At 42.4% G+C, this 17577-nt stretch overlaps 1 protein-coding gene across 1 annotated transcript; it reads right to left on the bottom strand.

The window, feature by feature from the left end:
- Positions 1–1499: 1499 nt before the first annotated feature.
- On the bottom strand, positions 1500–16239 carry timm23a (translocase of inner mitochondrial membrane 23 homolog a (yeast)). The gene is made up of 8 exons (XM_088916818.1): positions 16147–16239; positions 15834–15945; positions 13753–13811; positions 12945–13038; positions 11940–12024; positions 10552–10610; positions 9451–9561; positions 1500–2009 (listed from the first exon to the last, which is right to left on the bottom strand). The coding sequence occupies exons 2-8, from the start codon at positions 15937–15939 to the stop codon at positions 1894–1896; spliced, it is 630 nt and encodes a 209-aa protein (XP_088772944.1). The 5' UTR covers positions 15940–15945; positions 16147–16239; the 3' UTR covers positions 1500–1893.
- Between the last annotated feature and the right edge of the window lie 1338 nt (positions 16240–17577).

The following is a 17577-nucleotide window of genomic DNA, read 5'->3' as shown; positions in this document are numbered from 1 at the left end:
GCTGTTGCAAGTCAAACCAAAACGAGTTCACTTCGAACTTGGGGCACTTGCCCAGTTTTTGCCTGACCTTTCTGCTCACTGGTGTAAATATCTCCTCCACCTCCTGCAGCAGAGCCGAGCAAGCAGATACAGTAGTGCTGTGTCTGGTCAGCTTCATGCCTGTACGTTCTCTGTTCTGGGTGCTCATTTCAGTCCTGCTTAGAACATACCATGATAAAACATCCAGTGTATTATTATCCCCACAAGGTGGGACTTCAAGACTGTTACTGATACTGTTGAAATTATCTGGACACTGAACTCTGATAAGAAGAGCACCACAACACCAGACTTGGAAGGCACAAATTTCTGACATTTTTGTTACATCCCAGCTCTTAATCTTCTCTTAACTGCAGGAGTTTAGCATCCTTTCCTTGGTTGTTCAGGTCTTGGAGATCTAAATAGATCTATAAGACCTGCGGGACTGTGGCCCTCCATGACTGCAGTTATACATCCCTTTATAATAAAGCAAAGCTCAGAAATAATTTGTTCCCTTCTTCACTAAGAAGTACTAATAATTAATAATTCCTAACACTGATACCACTTTTCTGGACACTCCACTCAAAGCGCTTTCCAGGTAATGGGGACTCCCCTCTTCCACCACCACCAAACGCAGCCCCAGCTGGATAATGTGACGGCAGCCATAGTGCTCCAGAACACTCACCACACATCAGCTATCCATGGGGGAGGAGAACAGAGTGATGAAGCCAGTTCATAGATGGGGATTATTAGGAGGCCATGATTGGTAAAGGCCACTGGGAATTTTGGCCAGGACACCAGGGTAACACCCTTACTCTTCAAGAAACACTGAAATTTTTAATGACTTCAGTCTCCTCTAAAGGACGGCAGCTTTTTACAGTATAGTGTCCTCGTAACCATACTAGGGCATTAAGACCCAGACAGACCGCAGGGTGAGCGCCCCCCCTACTGGCCCCACTAACACCTATTTCAGCAGTAACCTTAGTTTTTCCTAGGAGGTCTCCCAACCAGGTACTGACCAGGCTGAGCTTCAGTGGGCTGCCAGTTGTGAGTTACAGGGTGTAGCAGCTGGCGAAGTGCAGTCTCTTGTATAAACCTAGAAAAGGATCCTCTCCATTTACATAGTCAGTGGCTCCAGCAGGACTGCACACACCCTCAGGACTCTTAACATCTGCCAGGAATACAGAGATTATGCAGTTATTTTTCATGTCAATGCAGAGTGTAATCAGGTGTAACTTAAATTTGATGAAGGCTATTAAAATGAATCCTGTGGGAGTTAAAGGAGTGATGGTCTTTGGGAGTTTTTAATGGTGGTCAGTCCAGTCAACTCCTCCAAGAGCCATCAAAACTGTCCTAGGGAAGCCTGCAGGTTGTTCTCTCTCTCCACTCGTTCTCACATTCTTCCTAAACAAAGCCCGACCCTCCTTTTCTGCAGAACCCAAGGCCACTATGGATAAAATACAGCAATTACAACAAAAAACAGATTTGAACAAGCTCTGACAGTTTAATAAGATAGTGACTAAGGGACGAGTAAAAATATCCCCTCTAATTAGATAATTTACTTTACATATTCCTTCTCTTTGATTTACTATAACAGTTGAATTTTAACTTAAAAGGGAAAACAAAAAAAAACAAAACAATTACTGTGTTATGTACTCGGAGACTTAAAAACCTGACACAGCAGGAATGGTGTATTGCTCAGCCTGCCCGTCTAATCCGCAGATTTTAGATTGTACTGGATTGCACAACAGAAGGCTTCAAAGGTCCATTTAAGTCCAAAGTAAAGGAGAAGTGGGGCTAGCTGCAGGGTATGAGTTCAGTTCATGGTGTTGGGCTGTGTCCAACTGGCTGGTCCTCCAGCATCCCAGCATGCATAGCTCAGAGCGAATGATGTGAGGTGCTGCCCTTCAAGTGTTCCCAGTTGTTGTAGAGAGCGTAGAGTCCTGTCAGCGCCAGCCCCATCAAACCTCCTCGTGCTGCCCCCCGGAGCCCACCTGCCCAACACAAGAGCACAGAAAGGGTTACAAATGAGAGGAAGACATTTGGATTCTATCTCAAGTTCTATTTTGGCCTTTTGAATTGATCTCTTACAGCTTACTTATAGCAACTATAAGTATTAAGCTACCCTGGAAGGGATCACACAAGGACTTTTACAGCATAAATAAGTAATTTGGTTCAAACACCCACAGCTCTTTGTGTAAAGACTATTTACTGTCCTCTTACAAATTCATGTAGTTTTAGAATTAGCTAAAATTTAGTCAGAAATGAGAAATTAGAACTAAATCAGCATGAAAGATACAACCATTCTTCCCCTATTAAAACCAAGTTGTCATATTGCCAATTACTGCCTATGTATTCAATGATATACAGATGAATATCTTTTGAACTCTTTGTAGCTAGTGGAATACATGTATGCTTGAAAGCTGTTTATGGCAGAAATGAAGCTGCAGATGTCAGGTGGATGAAACAGCTGCTCCTCAGATGAGTCTTTTCGCCATAGAGTCAGGCAGAAAGTTAATCTACCTCTAAAAACATGCAAGTGACTTGTAGAAGATCCCACTGCAGACATGTTGATCTTAAGACACAGACGTAATTGCAAGTATATCTGTAGGTTTGAGCTGGTTTCCAGACCAAGGGAGGCAGAGGGACTGGATTGATAATGTTTCTGATAATGCTGCTGCTCCAGCTCACACCCACAGCCAGGCTGCCACTGATAATCCTCACAGGGCGAAGCTGTCGCCGCACTTCAGATGACACACCCTGACATCAAAAAAGGGGTCACAGTGCTCTGATCTGCAGACACACAGCTGACATCTTTGCTGTGTCAAGGAGTACGTCAGTCCAGAGTCTGAAATAGACCTTTCACTGCTGCCAGCCTGTAAAGATGGCAGTGTTGCATACCTAGAACCTAGGCAAGGCGACTTTCTGAAACCAAAAAGGCTGTTGAGCAATAGCCTACAGTACAGCCCCACCATCCACCATCAGAACCAGGATGCCATCTTAATTGGAGAAATTAATTTTTCCCCACCAGCATGAATTGACCCCTTGCACATATTCAGAAGCCCAAAACCCATCTCTACTCCAGAAGCAGGACTGCTTTCAGTTGAGGTTGCAGAGAGGGAAATGGCACACAGGCTTCAACTGCACAAGAATAGAGAACTGCTGATTACTCTGTCCAGTTCAGCTGAGAGTCAGTTCACGGACCAGGGGTTCCTGTCATACTGGCCAGTGACAGTAACCCAGAAGGAGAATGAAACTGGTAGAAACAAAGGCGGTTGTTCAACCTTCATGGATTATTGCTTGAAAACCGTGTGCTTGGGACAAATAAAACAGATGGGTTTTTTTTACATAACCACAAAAACATTACTTCATATCATGCAGGTTAAAAAAAGACCCTGCCTTACACTGTACTGTACTGGGAAGGAGTTGTTCCCACATGCAATAATTAAGGAGCTTGTGAAAGAGTTTCATTGTTCAAGACAAGGTGTTGCTTGTTCCTCGAGACCAGCTGATGCTGTTATGTCTCTTGTTTTCCTCATTGTCTGACTTAAGCTGCCAATGCAAGGACAGCTGGAATGTGCCAAGTAAAGACACTGAGCTCCGCTCTGATTAAGCCCCATTCTCTCCCTCTGCAGCACTAAAGCTCCTAATTGACACCTACAGCACAGCACATCCAACAGAGCAAAAAGCCCCAGCGAAGTGTTGATACAAACCCCACCAGATGATCTTATTTGGTTCAACAGCATTTCATTAAAAAAAAAGCCAAGGTGGTATTTACAATAACTGCGCTTTGTATTTCCACTAGTCTGCAATTAAAGCAATCAGAACAAGAGGGTGCATGTAATGAATTGCAGACTGCTCCACTGTTCCTATTCCAGCTTCGTAACAGGGTCCTACAGCTCGCAAATGTGGACAAATGTCAATCGCCTATAAAATTGTTCAGGGCAAGAACACTCTGGAGAAACAGGTGTCAAAGGGGCAGTGTTTTCTTTGCATGGTTTTCTTTTTGTGAAGCACTCTGCAGTGCAAACTTTCAGGAAACCCTTGCCACATTAAGGCATATCTTACTTTTGATTGTTTAATCGGGTTCACGCACGAAATTGAAGTGTGAATCGAATCGCACGCAGTAAGGTCCTAGAGCGCTAAAGCAAGCCCAGTTTTTCCTTCAAGCTTAAACAATTCTGAAAAGGCTCATTTTGTCATTTTCAAAAGTACGATATGCCTTAACGTGACTTTTAAACCCAGCATACCCATTTCATGTCATTATTTCATCAAAAATCTTCAGTGGAATGCCAGAATATTTATCATAGAACAAATAATAACAGGTCTCCTGATAAAGGCATTCAGTGCTTTCTGCAATAAAACACTGGTGTGGCTGACATTTAAAAGCCCATGAGGAAATACTCTCTGTCGGTTTAGATGAACAATTCACTAGTGCTTGATGTGCGAGTTAGAGTTTTGTTTTCCAAATCAGAAAGCGTGTTCGTGGACTCTGGAGCAAGTCAGAGCTCTTGTTGAGGCCAGTGGGCCAGATGTTGCTGGTGTGAGCAGATGTGGGTCACATCACCAGCCTACAGGAGCTGTCAGGGTTGGGGAGGCCTTGAACTGATTAGGATACCCACAGGAAAGGTGACAAATGAGAGGAGGCCCTTTGGCCCATCCAGCACATTTGATAGGAGCCAATGATGAAAAGATCTCATTCAGCTGTTTTTTTAAGAAGCCGGGGTATCGGTGTCAACAACACACAGGTTGTTCCATACTCCCACGATCATTTGAGTAAAGAAGTGCCTCCTGTTCTTGGTTTTAAATACTCTTCCATGTAGTTTCTGTTTTCTGCAGATGTCTACTGCATTGACTCTGTCAGTCCCTTTAAAGACTTTAACACTTGTATCAAGCCCCATCACAGACTTCTCTGATCAAGACTAAAATTGTACATAACATTCTAAATGAGACCTTACTAGTGCATTATACTATATAACCACCAATATACAGGAAAATCTAACCGTTGTGCAACGGAGTCTTCTCGGCGTAAATGAGGAAGATCAGAAGCCACAGCTAACTGTTTCCTGTGACTTTATTCCTCCTTATTTAACAGTAACATTACCTGTTACTCGCATATCTGCCTGAGACTTGTAACACATAGGAAGAGAAAAAGACGTACAAAATGAATGGAATGGGATTTAAAGGATATTTACACATCACTGCTGTAATGAAATGCCTACTTGACTACTGTACCCTGACTACAGCCTTTCGAAGAAAATATGTCCTGACTAAAAACTGAAATGAAAATCAAAGGAATGTAATCTGGAAGCGGGACTTCCCTTTTACTGTACACGAGGTTTCAGAATTCTGACATTTATTCTTACCATTATAACTTCCCTCTCATGCCAAAGAGGCCTGTGGATTACCACCAGTTGTATACTGACCAAAATAGAGCTGTTTCACACAAAAACGCTACTGATCGCCTGAGAGAGTTTTAGTTTTGATATTGCTGCAGTTGGTGATTTCCTGAAGTGAACTATGGGAATGCCTCTAGTAAGAGACCTTGTGATGCAATATGTAATATCAAGGGGCTGATATGTTAATTTTTCATGAATTAACCCCACCAGCCTCAAGACATCAACAGTCAATACAGACTCACATGAAGCTACCTAATGGTTATCACTGAATAATCATTCCACAGCTTTTCACTCAGCCTTCCCCTTTCTACTGTGAGCTATAAGCCTTAATTTTACACTCTTGTCAACATCTACTATATAATAGGACTACAAATTGACTTTTTTGTGTTTCTCAGATACCATGACAATATTTACAGACAATTGTGGCAACTGTGCTGTTCAACCCTAGGGGCAGTGTTCAGTATCTGTTTATCCACTCTATGATTTTATTATAGATCTCATGAACTTTTGACTTTCTCTCCACTTACTTTATAGCTCTCGAATCGCACCTTACCCAGTCTACCAGTCCTCATTAGGCTATTTTACTGATACCAGCAGCTAACAAGACAATGGCAATTGCACCCTTAAGTCAGGAAGTTGTTTTATAATGGGACAATGTTTAAAAACTTTCTTTGTGTGGAGCTATAGTAGTTTGTGTGGAGTTACAAGCCCAATATACAAAATCTTGTTACAAACCTTCAGTGACATTATACTGTATTCACTGATTGCACAATGGTAAGCACTTTATGAGGCTTGTCAGGTAAGTAATGGATCAGCTGACATCTGCAAACATAGCTATCAAGTTCAATACTGTAAAATCTGCAAACGTAGTCATCTTTACAATCTCTGGACTCATCGGAAACTGTGGCAGATCTACTGCAACACTATATCAGCTCCTGCATGCTCTGTTTGTGCTGATCAGCAAGAAATGTTACCATTTTAAGGCTTCCCGCTGAAAAAACTGCTCCCTGCCAATTCACTATGTTTATTAAGAAATTCACCTTGTCTAGTTTTTCTAGGGCAATACAAGCAGAAGGAAATGCCTCTGTTAAGGCATCAAACAACATCTGTCATAATGGCACCCATATACATATCCACATTTCACAGGTGGGCATTGTGGGTATTGAGCAGTAAATCAACACATCTCTCTCATCCTAGCGTTAATCCCGCATCAGCAGGATCCGCTTGTCGGCACACCCGTCTCCATTTGGTGGTTTGAACCAAATCTTTGAGCTGACGTTGCCATTAAATGCAACCGAGAATACTCCAACTGGCGCATTGCTCCGCCTGCCGTCGGAGTGGGGGAGGAGAACAAAGTAATGTAGCCAATTCATAGAGGGGGATTATTAGGAGGCATGGGAAATTTGGCCAGGACGCTGGGGTAACACCCCTACTCTTTTCGAGAAACACCCTGGGATTTTTAATGACCACAGAGAGTCAGGACCTCGGTTTTACGTCTCATCCGAAAGACGGCGCTTGTTTACAGTATAGTGTCCCCATCACTATACTGGGGCATTAGGACCCACATGGACCGCAGGGTGAGCTCACACCTGCTGGGCTTCAGTGGGTTGCCAATTGTAAGTTGCAGGGTGACATGGCTGCTGGCTATACCAGTAAATCAACACATGGTGCTTGAACATTAAATTACATAATAAGATACTTTCTTTAAAATATCTGTAAAGGTTTGTGATCATGTTTAGTCAATTAGTGCCTGGTGTATATTGTAAAAAGAGGATGTAAAGATATCAGATTAAGGGTGTGAAGGATCTAAGTACAGAGTAAAGGACTTCCCCACATAGCACAGCTGACACAACGCTCAAGTCACAAGAATCCCTGCAGAAAACCAGCTGGGCTCACTGCACAGTGCAGTCCTTTCAGTTTTCAGTAAGTGGTTATCTGAAGGTATTTTCCAACTATTCAATGCGAGCTGACTGTTTTGTTTCACACCACAAGACCCTTTATTTCCAGTGAGAAAAGGTTCCCAGCCTGACTTCCTCTTCCAAAAGCACCTGACAACACATGGTCCAGTTTAGAGGAACAGAAATAAAAAATTCCTCAATGCAATGATAAGTTGGGGCAGCACTTTTAAAATGCTTCATCTTCACAACTACATTGTAAATAATATATATTTTATAATCATTTTAAAACCAGAGGCACCAGAGGGTCATTCAGCTTTCATTCCATCTGAGTCCTCGGATACTTTTATGTTACACCTTCTTATATATAGTTCCTATTATTTCATACAAAAAGAAAACGTTAATACTTCTAAGCAAACCTGAACAACTATGTGCACTGACTTACCTGTATCTTTTACAAACTCCACACCAACTAAATGTGTATATTATTGCTTTTTTAGTTTGTGCATTACAGCAGATTATTACAATCTAATTGGTCACATCTCCATCTGCAGTTGTTAGCTAACCATGTACCTATGCATAGTTATTTTATAGGCTTTTTAAAAAAACATTTTTGAATTTACCACAAAGGCCTGTGGAAGCATTCCTCTACCATGGCCATGTTATACACTGCACAGTGCTATTGCTTATTTAATAACATGCTGCTGGTTCTGCAATGTCTTTGAGGGAATTTAGCACCTCCTGGAGGAGCGACGCCTATGTCACTGACAGCTCACAAGCTCAGCAGACTCTAGATATTAATGTGTTGTCACAAGCTTAAGACGCGTTAATTAATTCAAGGGCTTGACACCTCCTAGTTGACTGCACACAGCCAGATAGGGGAATCCTGGTCACAGCAGGCTGGTGATGTGACCCACATCTCCTCACACCAGCAACATCTGGACCACTGGGTTCAACAACAGCTGATTTGCTCAGCCACTCCAGAGTCCACAAACATACTTACAGATTTCAAAAACAGAAATCTCTAACTCGCACATCAAGTGCTAGTGAATTATTAAACTAAACTGACAGAGAATATTTCCTCATGGACTTTTAAATGTCAACCACACCAGTGTTTTATTGTAGAAAGTACTGCATGCCTTCATCAGGGGAGGTGTTATTATTCATTCTGTGATAAATATTCTGGCATTCTGCTGACAATTACAGATGAAGTAATAACACGAAATGGCCTTGCTGAGTTTAAAGGTCATATTAAAACATCTTAATCTTACATTTGAAAAGGAAAAAAAAAAATTTTCACAGAAACAGCTTTCAGAATTGCTCGAGTTGGAAGGAAAAACAGGACATGCTTAAGCTCTCCAAGAGCTGCTTGAGATTTGATTCTTACTTCAATTTTGCTTCTTTCACAAGTAATCTGCCGCCGAATGTGTATAAAGGTTGCACTTCGGGAGTTTATTTTTACAAAAAAAGATCATGCAGTCAAACACGGCTACTTTAAAAAATGATCCTTAAGTCTTTTATACTGAAATATGAATAGGTATAGTTTTGTGTTCTGTGATGACTGGCTAACAGCACTCAAAATAATTATTAACACAATATTATACACCTGAGTTTCCCAAACTTTCCAAGTCACAAAGTTGAGCATTAACTTGAGATAGATAAGGCTTTGCATTGCATTAAAACCCAAGGATCCCACAACAAACCTTTGGGAAAAGTGATTATTTAAACTAAACAGAATCAAGAGGTGTAGAAGCTCATTATGTTTTGCACACCTGCTGGTATGTGCATGTGTAAATCTGAGGTCCGTTCTCTACAAAGCTGTGCATCTGTAATCCAGGAGTGTACAGGAAACCACTGTCTGACAGAGACCAAGATTAAAGTACTATTACTTTATAAAGGCTTCCTGGTCTCTTTTATTGTGTTGCTCACAGCACATTACCTGCCAGGGGTGTTTTGCTGCAGCAATACAAAATGTAAGATGTAGAAGTGAGCAACTGCCTTGCCAATTTTAGGTAGGTGAATTTGAAAGATTGAAATGGGCCTCAAACAGTGCAGACTGGTTTGCTCGACAGTGGAAAAAAAAAAGAGCTGCTTCAGATCATGTGGTGCTTTCTGAGCGCACACGCCACTCTCTCTCTCACCTGTGGATTTGTACAGCATGCCTGTCAAGGTCCCGGCTGCTAAGGTGTTGAGGTCATCCTCAGCCCCCCGGGTCTTCTCGATGACTACTCCAAACACACTGTAGAGCAGCGCTGAGAGAACACACCACTTAGATCAGTCCACACCATCGACGCCAGCCCTGCTATCAACAACCCCTCCACAACACAAGGAAGCCACTCCAAAGCTGCACTTCGATTTCAAACTTTAGGTGAGCAGATCCAAATCCTTTCAGATACTGCAGAGTATAGGGCTAGCTACTAAATGACAAACGTCGTGGGTTTTCGTATGGGTGTAATATCAATGTGGCAAAACAAGCTCAAAATGAATCAGACAAATCATCTCATCTTGGAGCTTGGCACTGTACAATATGCAGTGCTTAAACGCAGACAGTCGATATGCCAAAGGCTCAGGAATACTGTGTGGAAAACGGGATAATTCCACTTTTGGGGTGGCAGCTTTAAAGTTGCAGATTCTAAAATAACTTAACAATGTTGCTCAGCCATGCTTTCACAACCTAAAAGGCTTCAGAGTGGGTGGCCCTGAGTGAGAATAGAGAGAATCAGCCTGCAGTTTAGCAGCTCGAAGACACAAAGTTTCAATTCCTGCAAAATCCCATATAAACATAATTATGACTGTTATCCCCTTTGTTTATTTTCACCAATGTGTTTTAATCATGGCATTGGCATGCAAGTCTCTGTTTTTGAACTGTCGGCAGTGAAACATGTAACCAGGAGCTGCTGCGCATAACAGGAGTGTTATACCACTGCATATCCAGTAGCGTACAGAAGACCCTTGTCTGACAGTGAAGGAGATAGTCCACTGCAGACAAGATTAAAGTGCTATTACTATAAGAAGGCTACCTGGTCCCTTTTATTGTGTTGTTCACAGAACATTGCATGCAAGGGGAGTACCAATAAGAGGAGTGTCTGGGCTGTTACTGAGACACCTGCTGCCCTGTGAGCTCTCTATCCCCAGACAGCCAGTGGCAGTGAAGCAGGTACAGTGTGCTGTGTGCCAGAACACAGACAAAGGGGCACTAGATGGCTGTTAGGAGGCAAAAGTTAAAAGAAGTTGCAACTCACCAAGAGAGCCCAGTGTGTTTGCCCATGTCGCCCCCTGGCGGGTCACCAGGTTCAAGATCCTGAACACAGACAAGGAATATGATCAGCGCAGATACAACAGGGCAGACTTTGCTCTCCAAACACCATGAAGACACTGAGTGTTTGTAAGCAGACAGACCCTGACCCCAAACAAAAGCTGTGTTTGAACACATGCAGGTGTGTCAACATCAGAGCAGCGCAGGGGTCAGCAGGAGGCAGAAAAAGACATCACGTAAGAGTGCAGGTGCATGAAAGATAAAGGCCCAAAAAAAATAACTGCGGCATCACAACACCAGCTGCAGATCTGATAACAGTCTCTGTCGTAATTCAAAAATCCACCACAGGATTTATTTTTTCAATTTGGTTAGAACTTTGAACACTCCAATGGGATAACTAAGGAAATTCAAATTTATGATTAACAGTCCAAATTGCTGTGAATTACAGGATTTTATGGAAAGAAATTACCACAATCCAAACTATAACAGAGATGTGATAAGAGCCCTGTGCCTTATAGAGAGCCACATTCCCTTTAGGTCTGGGGTCTCACTCTTGGTTCCTGGAGGACCTGGTATCTTCTGGTTTTTATTCTAATCTGAGCAGTCAATTAAACAAGTCATGTAATTATTTCCTAAATGAGACATTACAAAATTACAGTTATGTTACATTAGACACATTACAATTTATTACACAAGACATTCACATTCACGGACCCTAGGCCATTCAGGAACTGAATCTGAGACCCTTGCTTTACATTGTTACTGAAAATGGTCATGTAGGTACAGAAATGATCAAAACAAAGATCAAGAGCTGCAGACCCCCTGCACCAGCAAAGCACTGGGTACTTTGATGAACTTTTATGGGTACTATTATATTCTTATAATGCACAGATTAAAATAAACTCCAAGTGCAAACTCTTGTGTAGGGATAAACCTTTTTATATGTCATAAATCAACTGAGAACATTCTCTCATTTATGATGAAAAAGCTCAACAGTGAGTGCTGGAATTGCAAAATTAGAAGCCGAGCTTTAAAAAAAGGACAGAAATATTTACTTTTCTGCATTACCAAACTGCTTAGTCTGCTTTCTTCAAGAGTCTGAAGGTCAGAAAAGTTTATCTGGATCAAAGAGCTATGTAGTAAAGGGAGTCTTTATTTCCAGGTTCGGCATGTCACGAGTTCTTTTCGAACAGCCAAAGAGTCCAGGCAAGCTTAAATACAGCACCAGAGCAACAGCGCCCCCTGCTGATGAGAACCACAAATCAAACAAAAGACAAAGCCCGCTTGGGCTGTCCAAAAATAAGTAGTGTCGAGCAGCCGCAACACTGTAGCTTGGACTGCCCAGTCCAGCCCCAGCTGGATAGGAACACTCACTGCACATTGCGGGGTTTGGACCAGGTCATATCTCGAGTCTCCTTCAGGCCCAGGCGAAGCCCATTCACAGCTCCAAATGCTGCGCCTGAAGTACAGAGAAAGAAACCATATAAACCAACTATACTATTTTTAGATAAAAACCTCAACCTTACTAAAGAGGATCAACTTTTCATTACAATTATTTTGCAAAAAACACATAAGCATTGGTCTGTGTACTGTATTTCAAGCAGTATTAAGTATTTTTATCCATTACAGTAAACCCCTAGTTTGATTATTCGGATTTAACAGACACAATATGCTAAAGGGGAATTTTTTCTGCAGAATCAAAAACATCAGACTTCCCCTGGAATAACAAAGTATAAGGAAATTGGTAAAGGGGTTGGCAAATTGCCTTAGATGGGTGATATTTGTGATTTGTATACTTTAGCTATTTTGTATGATATCTTTATGACATATGAAATATAGAGCTTGAATATTTATGAAAAAAAGGCACTGGAACAATTTTTCTTGACTGTATTGACTGCAATTGTTAAAAAACATTAACCCAGAAAGCTCGTATATAATATATATTTTTAATATAATAGGGCCGAAAAAACCTCATTTGTGATTTAATGGGCTATAGCAGACAACCCTTCCTCCCTATGAATCTGTTAAACCAAGGGTTTACTGTAATGGCAAAATATACTTAAAAAACAGTATTGCTACATTTGATTTGCAGTGTAATAATGTATAATTCTAACATGAACTACTTCATAAACACTTTGGCATCTCTGTCCTGCTTTGTAATACTTGAGAAGGAAAGGTAGAATCAAATTATCTTGGAAGTCATTTTTTAACAGGCAAAGCTAAGAAATGGAGACCTATTAATGGAAAAAATAAATAAAACAACCATTAGCCCATGGTTACAGAAAAAAATGGCCACTCAGAGGACAACTCTGTAGTGCTCAGCTGCAGCTCTGGGAAAGAGCGCTTGAGGCTGCACCAAGCAGAGAGCCCAGAGCTCACCAGTTATGCAGCAGCCTCCGATGGTGAAGAAGGCCAGTTCGAAGCGCCCGCGGGTCTTGTTGGCACCAGTGGGCAAGATGAACTCTTCACTGTCCTGCAAGACACGACGCACCACTGCAGAGACACACTCCAAACCTCATCACACCATGCACAAAAGATTATTTCTATGCATAGCCAGCATCTTATCGACTGAGGAGAAGTGCCGACTCCCTCTTTAACTCTCTTTCAATGCGCAGCTTGTGCAATTCTTTACTCCGTCCACTAATTCAGTGTCTAATGTGATCATCTAGGTGAAATGTGACCATCACCGACTACTAACGTGATTCTGAGTGCCTACACCTTTTTCTAAAAAGGCTCACAAGCCAATCTTTCAAATACTAGTTACAAAAAAAAAACACTCTGGACAGGATGCCAGTCCATCGCAGGGCACACATATAGATACAGACACACAGACCTACTCACAGTAGGGCCAGATTCCCCAGAAGCTAATTACTTAACCTACTAGTATATCTTTGGACTGTGGGAGGAAACCAGAGCACCTGGAGGAAACCCACATGAACACAAGGCAAACATACAAACTCTACACAGATAGCACCCTGGAATCTGAACCCAGTGCCACACGAAAACAGTACTAACCACTGCACCACTATGCTGCCTACTCAGGGGCTACACTACTCCAAAATCCTCTAAATAAATCAATGTACTTATGCACACCCTCCCAGCATCGATCTTAGCCATTAGCTAAAAGCTAAACTGAAATATTGGTGTTCTAGCACTGAACTCACTATAACAGTAAAGACAAGCTCACCTGCACCAGGTATCGTGGATCCACATTCAGGTAGGGTGAGAGGGGGCTCATTCCTGTCACTGTGAAGAGACAAGTGATCAGTCGGATGTTATTACAGTGCCTATAATTACTCTGAAATGATAACAGGCTGCAAAATACCCAAGATACTGATTCTCTTGTCTTATTCTAACAGGCTGTACAGCCAGCCTATTAGGATGCAGGGTTGGGGTCAATGAAAAACTGGAATTTAGAAATCACAAATTAAACGTCTCAACAAGCTCTGATATACAAAGCCCTTGAGTCCCAACAATGTTCCCTAAGTTATGCGGAAAGCCTTATATCCTAAGTTATAAGCAACAGTTAATATTGGAAAAGAACAGCACATATACTGGTTCAGGACCAAGAGATCTGGACACATTCTACTTCCTAATGATGAGGTTTGCAGTCTAAAATACTCCTGTCAACAAAATGACAAATGCTCAGACTAAATGGTTATGCTTACATGTATTCCCTAAGACGTCAGAAAATCCTAATGAAGAAAAGTTCCATATAAGAGCAGCTTTATCACATTCAATCTTGATTACGTCAGATCTCGGAAGCTCAGCAAGGCCGAGCCTGGTCAGTGCAGGCTGGGAGAGCTGTAAGGCAGGGCTGTCCAATCCTCGTCCCGGAGGACTGGAAGAACTGCTTACTGGCCTGGACCAGTTAAACCACAGGTGCTGCTGCTTTAAACAGACCTTAAACACCAGAGAGACAAGCTATTCAGGGCCAGGATTGAACAGCCCCACTTTAGGGGCTAAAACTTTACAGTTTCTGCTATAAATGGTGTTGGCAGATCAGAAGGTGTAATTCTTCCCCCTTGCATCACAACTCTGAAACATATGCTACAATATGGTGATCACAGAACTGCTTTATGAAGTACTACCTTTTGAAAGAGACATTAACCTGAGATTCTGATGCGTCCATTAAAGTTCTCATGGCACAGTTGATAAAAGTATGTGTGTTCTTTCTGGTGTCCTGAGTAAATTACTCAATCCTACCTAAGGTCTAAACCCAGCAGCTATATCACCCTGCAACTCACAACTGACAACCCACTGAAGCTCAGCAGGTGTGAGCCTGGGCAGTACCTGGATGGGAGAGCTCCTGGGAAAGCTAATGTTGCTGCTGGAAGAGGTGTTAGTGAGGCCAGTAGGGGGCGCTGTGGTCTGTGTGGGTCCTAATGCCCCAGTATAGTGAGGGGGACACCATACTGTAACGCAACGGGGGCTCAGGCGGGCGCCCTTGCCGCATTAGGTCGGCCCCACACCGTCCGGGGCTCGAACCCGGGACTCCCGCGTCACTCAGCAGCGACCCAGCCCGGTGAGCAAAAGAGAGATCTCTCCACAGCCCAGTAGCTGTAGTCCTGCTATCACAGGGAAGGGCGGTGACGTCACCTGCTCTGGTACGCCGGCTCTTACACAGTACCTGTCGGCCGTAAGCGTTACAATACTGTAAAAAAGCCACCATCCTTTGGATGAATAATAAAACTGGGTCCTTATTCTCCATGGTCATTAAAAATCCCAGTGCATTTCTTGAAAAGAGTAGGGGTGTTCCCCTGGCTTTTACCAATCATGGCCTCCTTATAATCCCCATCAAGCAGCTGGCTTTATCCCTCTGTTCTTCCAATGATAGCTGATGTGTAGGGAGCATACTGGCACACTTTAGCTGCCGTCGCATCATCCAGGTGGGGGCTACACACTGGTGGTGGTGGAGGAGAGACCTCATCGCCTGTAAAGTGCTTTGAGTGGGGTGTCCAGAAAAGTGCTATATAAGCGCAAGACTTATTATTACTATTACCTAAGGTTACAACTTAAAACCTTAAAAGTGACACCTGAAAAACCTTACATGATATCTAGGAGATGTTGCACGTCAGCGGTGGATTAAGTCTGGGTCCCCTTCTATATATAAAGCACTTTGGGATCTATTGTAATAGACTGTGCTATCTATACATACAGGGAATTATTAATTAGTCATACGATCTTGAACATTTCTTAATACATGGTCAAATCGCGCGGATGATCCGTAATAATCCTATCGCTAACAGCAACAGCAGATATACTCACAAGGCACCCCGGCGAGCTCCGTGTTTGAATACTCGGGGGCTCCCCCGCCGAACAGACCCCCGAGCCCGACTCTCGAGCCGCCAGCTCCCGGCGCGCTGTTATCCATGGTGCTCTGGGGACAGGCAGAGAGAGGAGGAAAGGAAATCACTCGACTGTGATACTATCACTCTAGCCGTATGTATGTCCTTTCCCCCACAACCTCATGGGAATCAGAGGTAGTGTAAAAGACCTCTAATCTCTGATCATTTCCTTAAAAACTGAAACACATCACCGACATGATCTGCGTTACGAAATTGCCAGTAGCTTTCCTTACTGTTTTATAAATGAAGATCCAATATAGCCTTCCTGTCTCTCTCGTGTCTCTGACCTACAGCGCACACTGCCGTAAAGCAACACAGTCAAAAACGTCATCAGACCGCGCCACCGCTAGATGAGAAAATAGATGTTATGTGCCAATGCGTAAACTTTGGGCCTTACAATATACAAGCACACTGCTTGATCTGGTCATAATATCTAGAAGAATGGTCAACATCTTGTGAAATTTACAAGAAACATTGAAAACAGTTTATTAAAAAAATGTTTCCGGTACAACTTAAGCCGTGTTGATTTGGTCTGTATGTATATAACCCTGTTTGTTGTATTTTCCCTTTTTGTATTAAAAAAGAATTTAAAAAATATTTTTTTAAAAGTAAGCCTTTAGAATATTAACGACACTTTTGGAATTTCACGACGGCGTGTGTGAGTGGGGTCGCGGTTTTGTTACGCAAACTGTGGCAGATGTGACCAGGAGCGTGTACTTCCAGAATGGCTGCGTGACGTCAATAGGAGACACTAATACGTCAAGTTATATGAAAAGTTGCTTTGAGAGAGTGTGTATGTAAATTCAACACGTTTTATTATTCATCTGCCAATACTGTTTGAAATCTGTTTATGGACACAATATAAAACTAAAAATGTTATCATCTTTGCATCTGAATGAAAGTGTATGCATATATATATAATTTTTTCATATTAATTTAACAGAACCAGAGAGAACTACTGCTTTGGACGCTCAACTATCTTTTTTCAATGTATTTTTAGAATTAAAGAAAATTATCTTTTATAAATCTATTGTAATCTGTTTATGGAAATAAGTTGTGAATGAGAAGGAGAAATGAGGGACAAATGGAAAAGCAGTTTGTAAACAGCCACCCTAAATAATGGGCATTATAAACCTGCCACTCAAATGGGTTAAGACTGTGCTTCAATGCACTAATTCCATCCCCCTTTGCTTTTTCGTAGTTTTTCATACATGGCCAGCAGCCATATCACCCTGCAACTCACAACTGCAGCCCACTGAAGCTCCGCAGGTGTGAGCCTGGTCAGTACCTGGATGGTTGACCACCTGGGAAAGCTAAGGTTGCTGCTAGAAGAGGTGTTAGTGGGGTCAGCAGGGGGTGCTCACCCTGCAGTATGTGTGGGTCCTAATGCCCCAGAATATTGACGGGGACACTATACTGTAAAAAGGTGCCGTCCTTCGGATGAGATGTAAAACTGAGGTCCTGACTCTCTGTGGTCATTAAAAATCCCAGGGCGTTTCTCAAAATGAGTAGGGGTGTTACCCTGACATCCTGGCCAAATTTCCCATTGGCCTTTATGAATCATGGCCTTCTAATGTACAGCCTCCCCATCTATGAACTGGCTTCACCAGTCTGTTCTCCTCCCTACTGATAGCTGATGTGTGGTGAGCGTACTGGCACACTGA

This window comes from Atractosteus spatula, chromosome 5 (assembly GCF_055471065.1).
Source record: "Atractosteus spatula isolate fAtrSpa1 chromosome 5, fAtrSpa1.hap1, whole genome shotgun sequence".
Classification (NCBI taxonomy): Eukaryota; Metazoa; Chordata; class Actinopteri; order Semionotiformes; family Lepisosteidae; genus Atractosteus; species Atractosteus spatula.
Note: the sequence above shows the minus strand (reverse complement) of the source record. Positions and strands in the feature narration are given on the sequence as shown.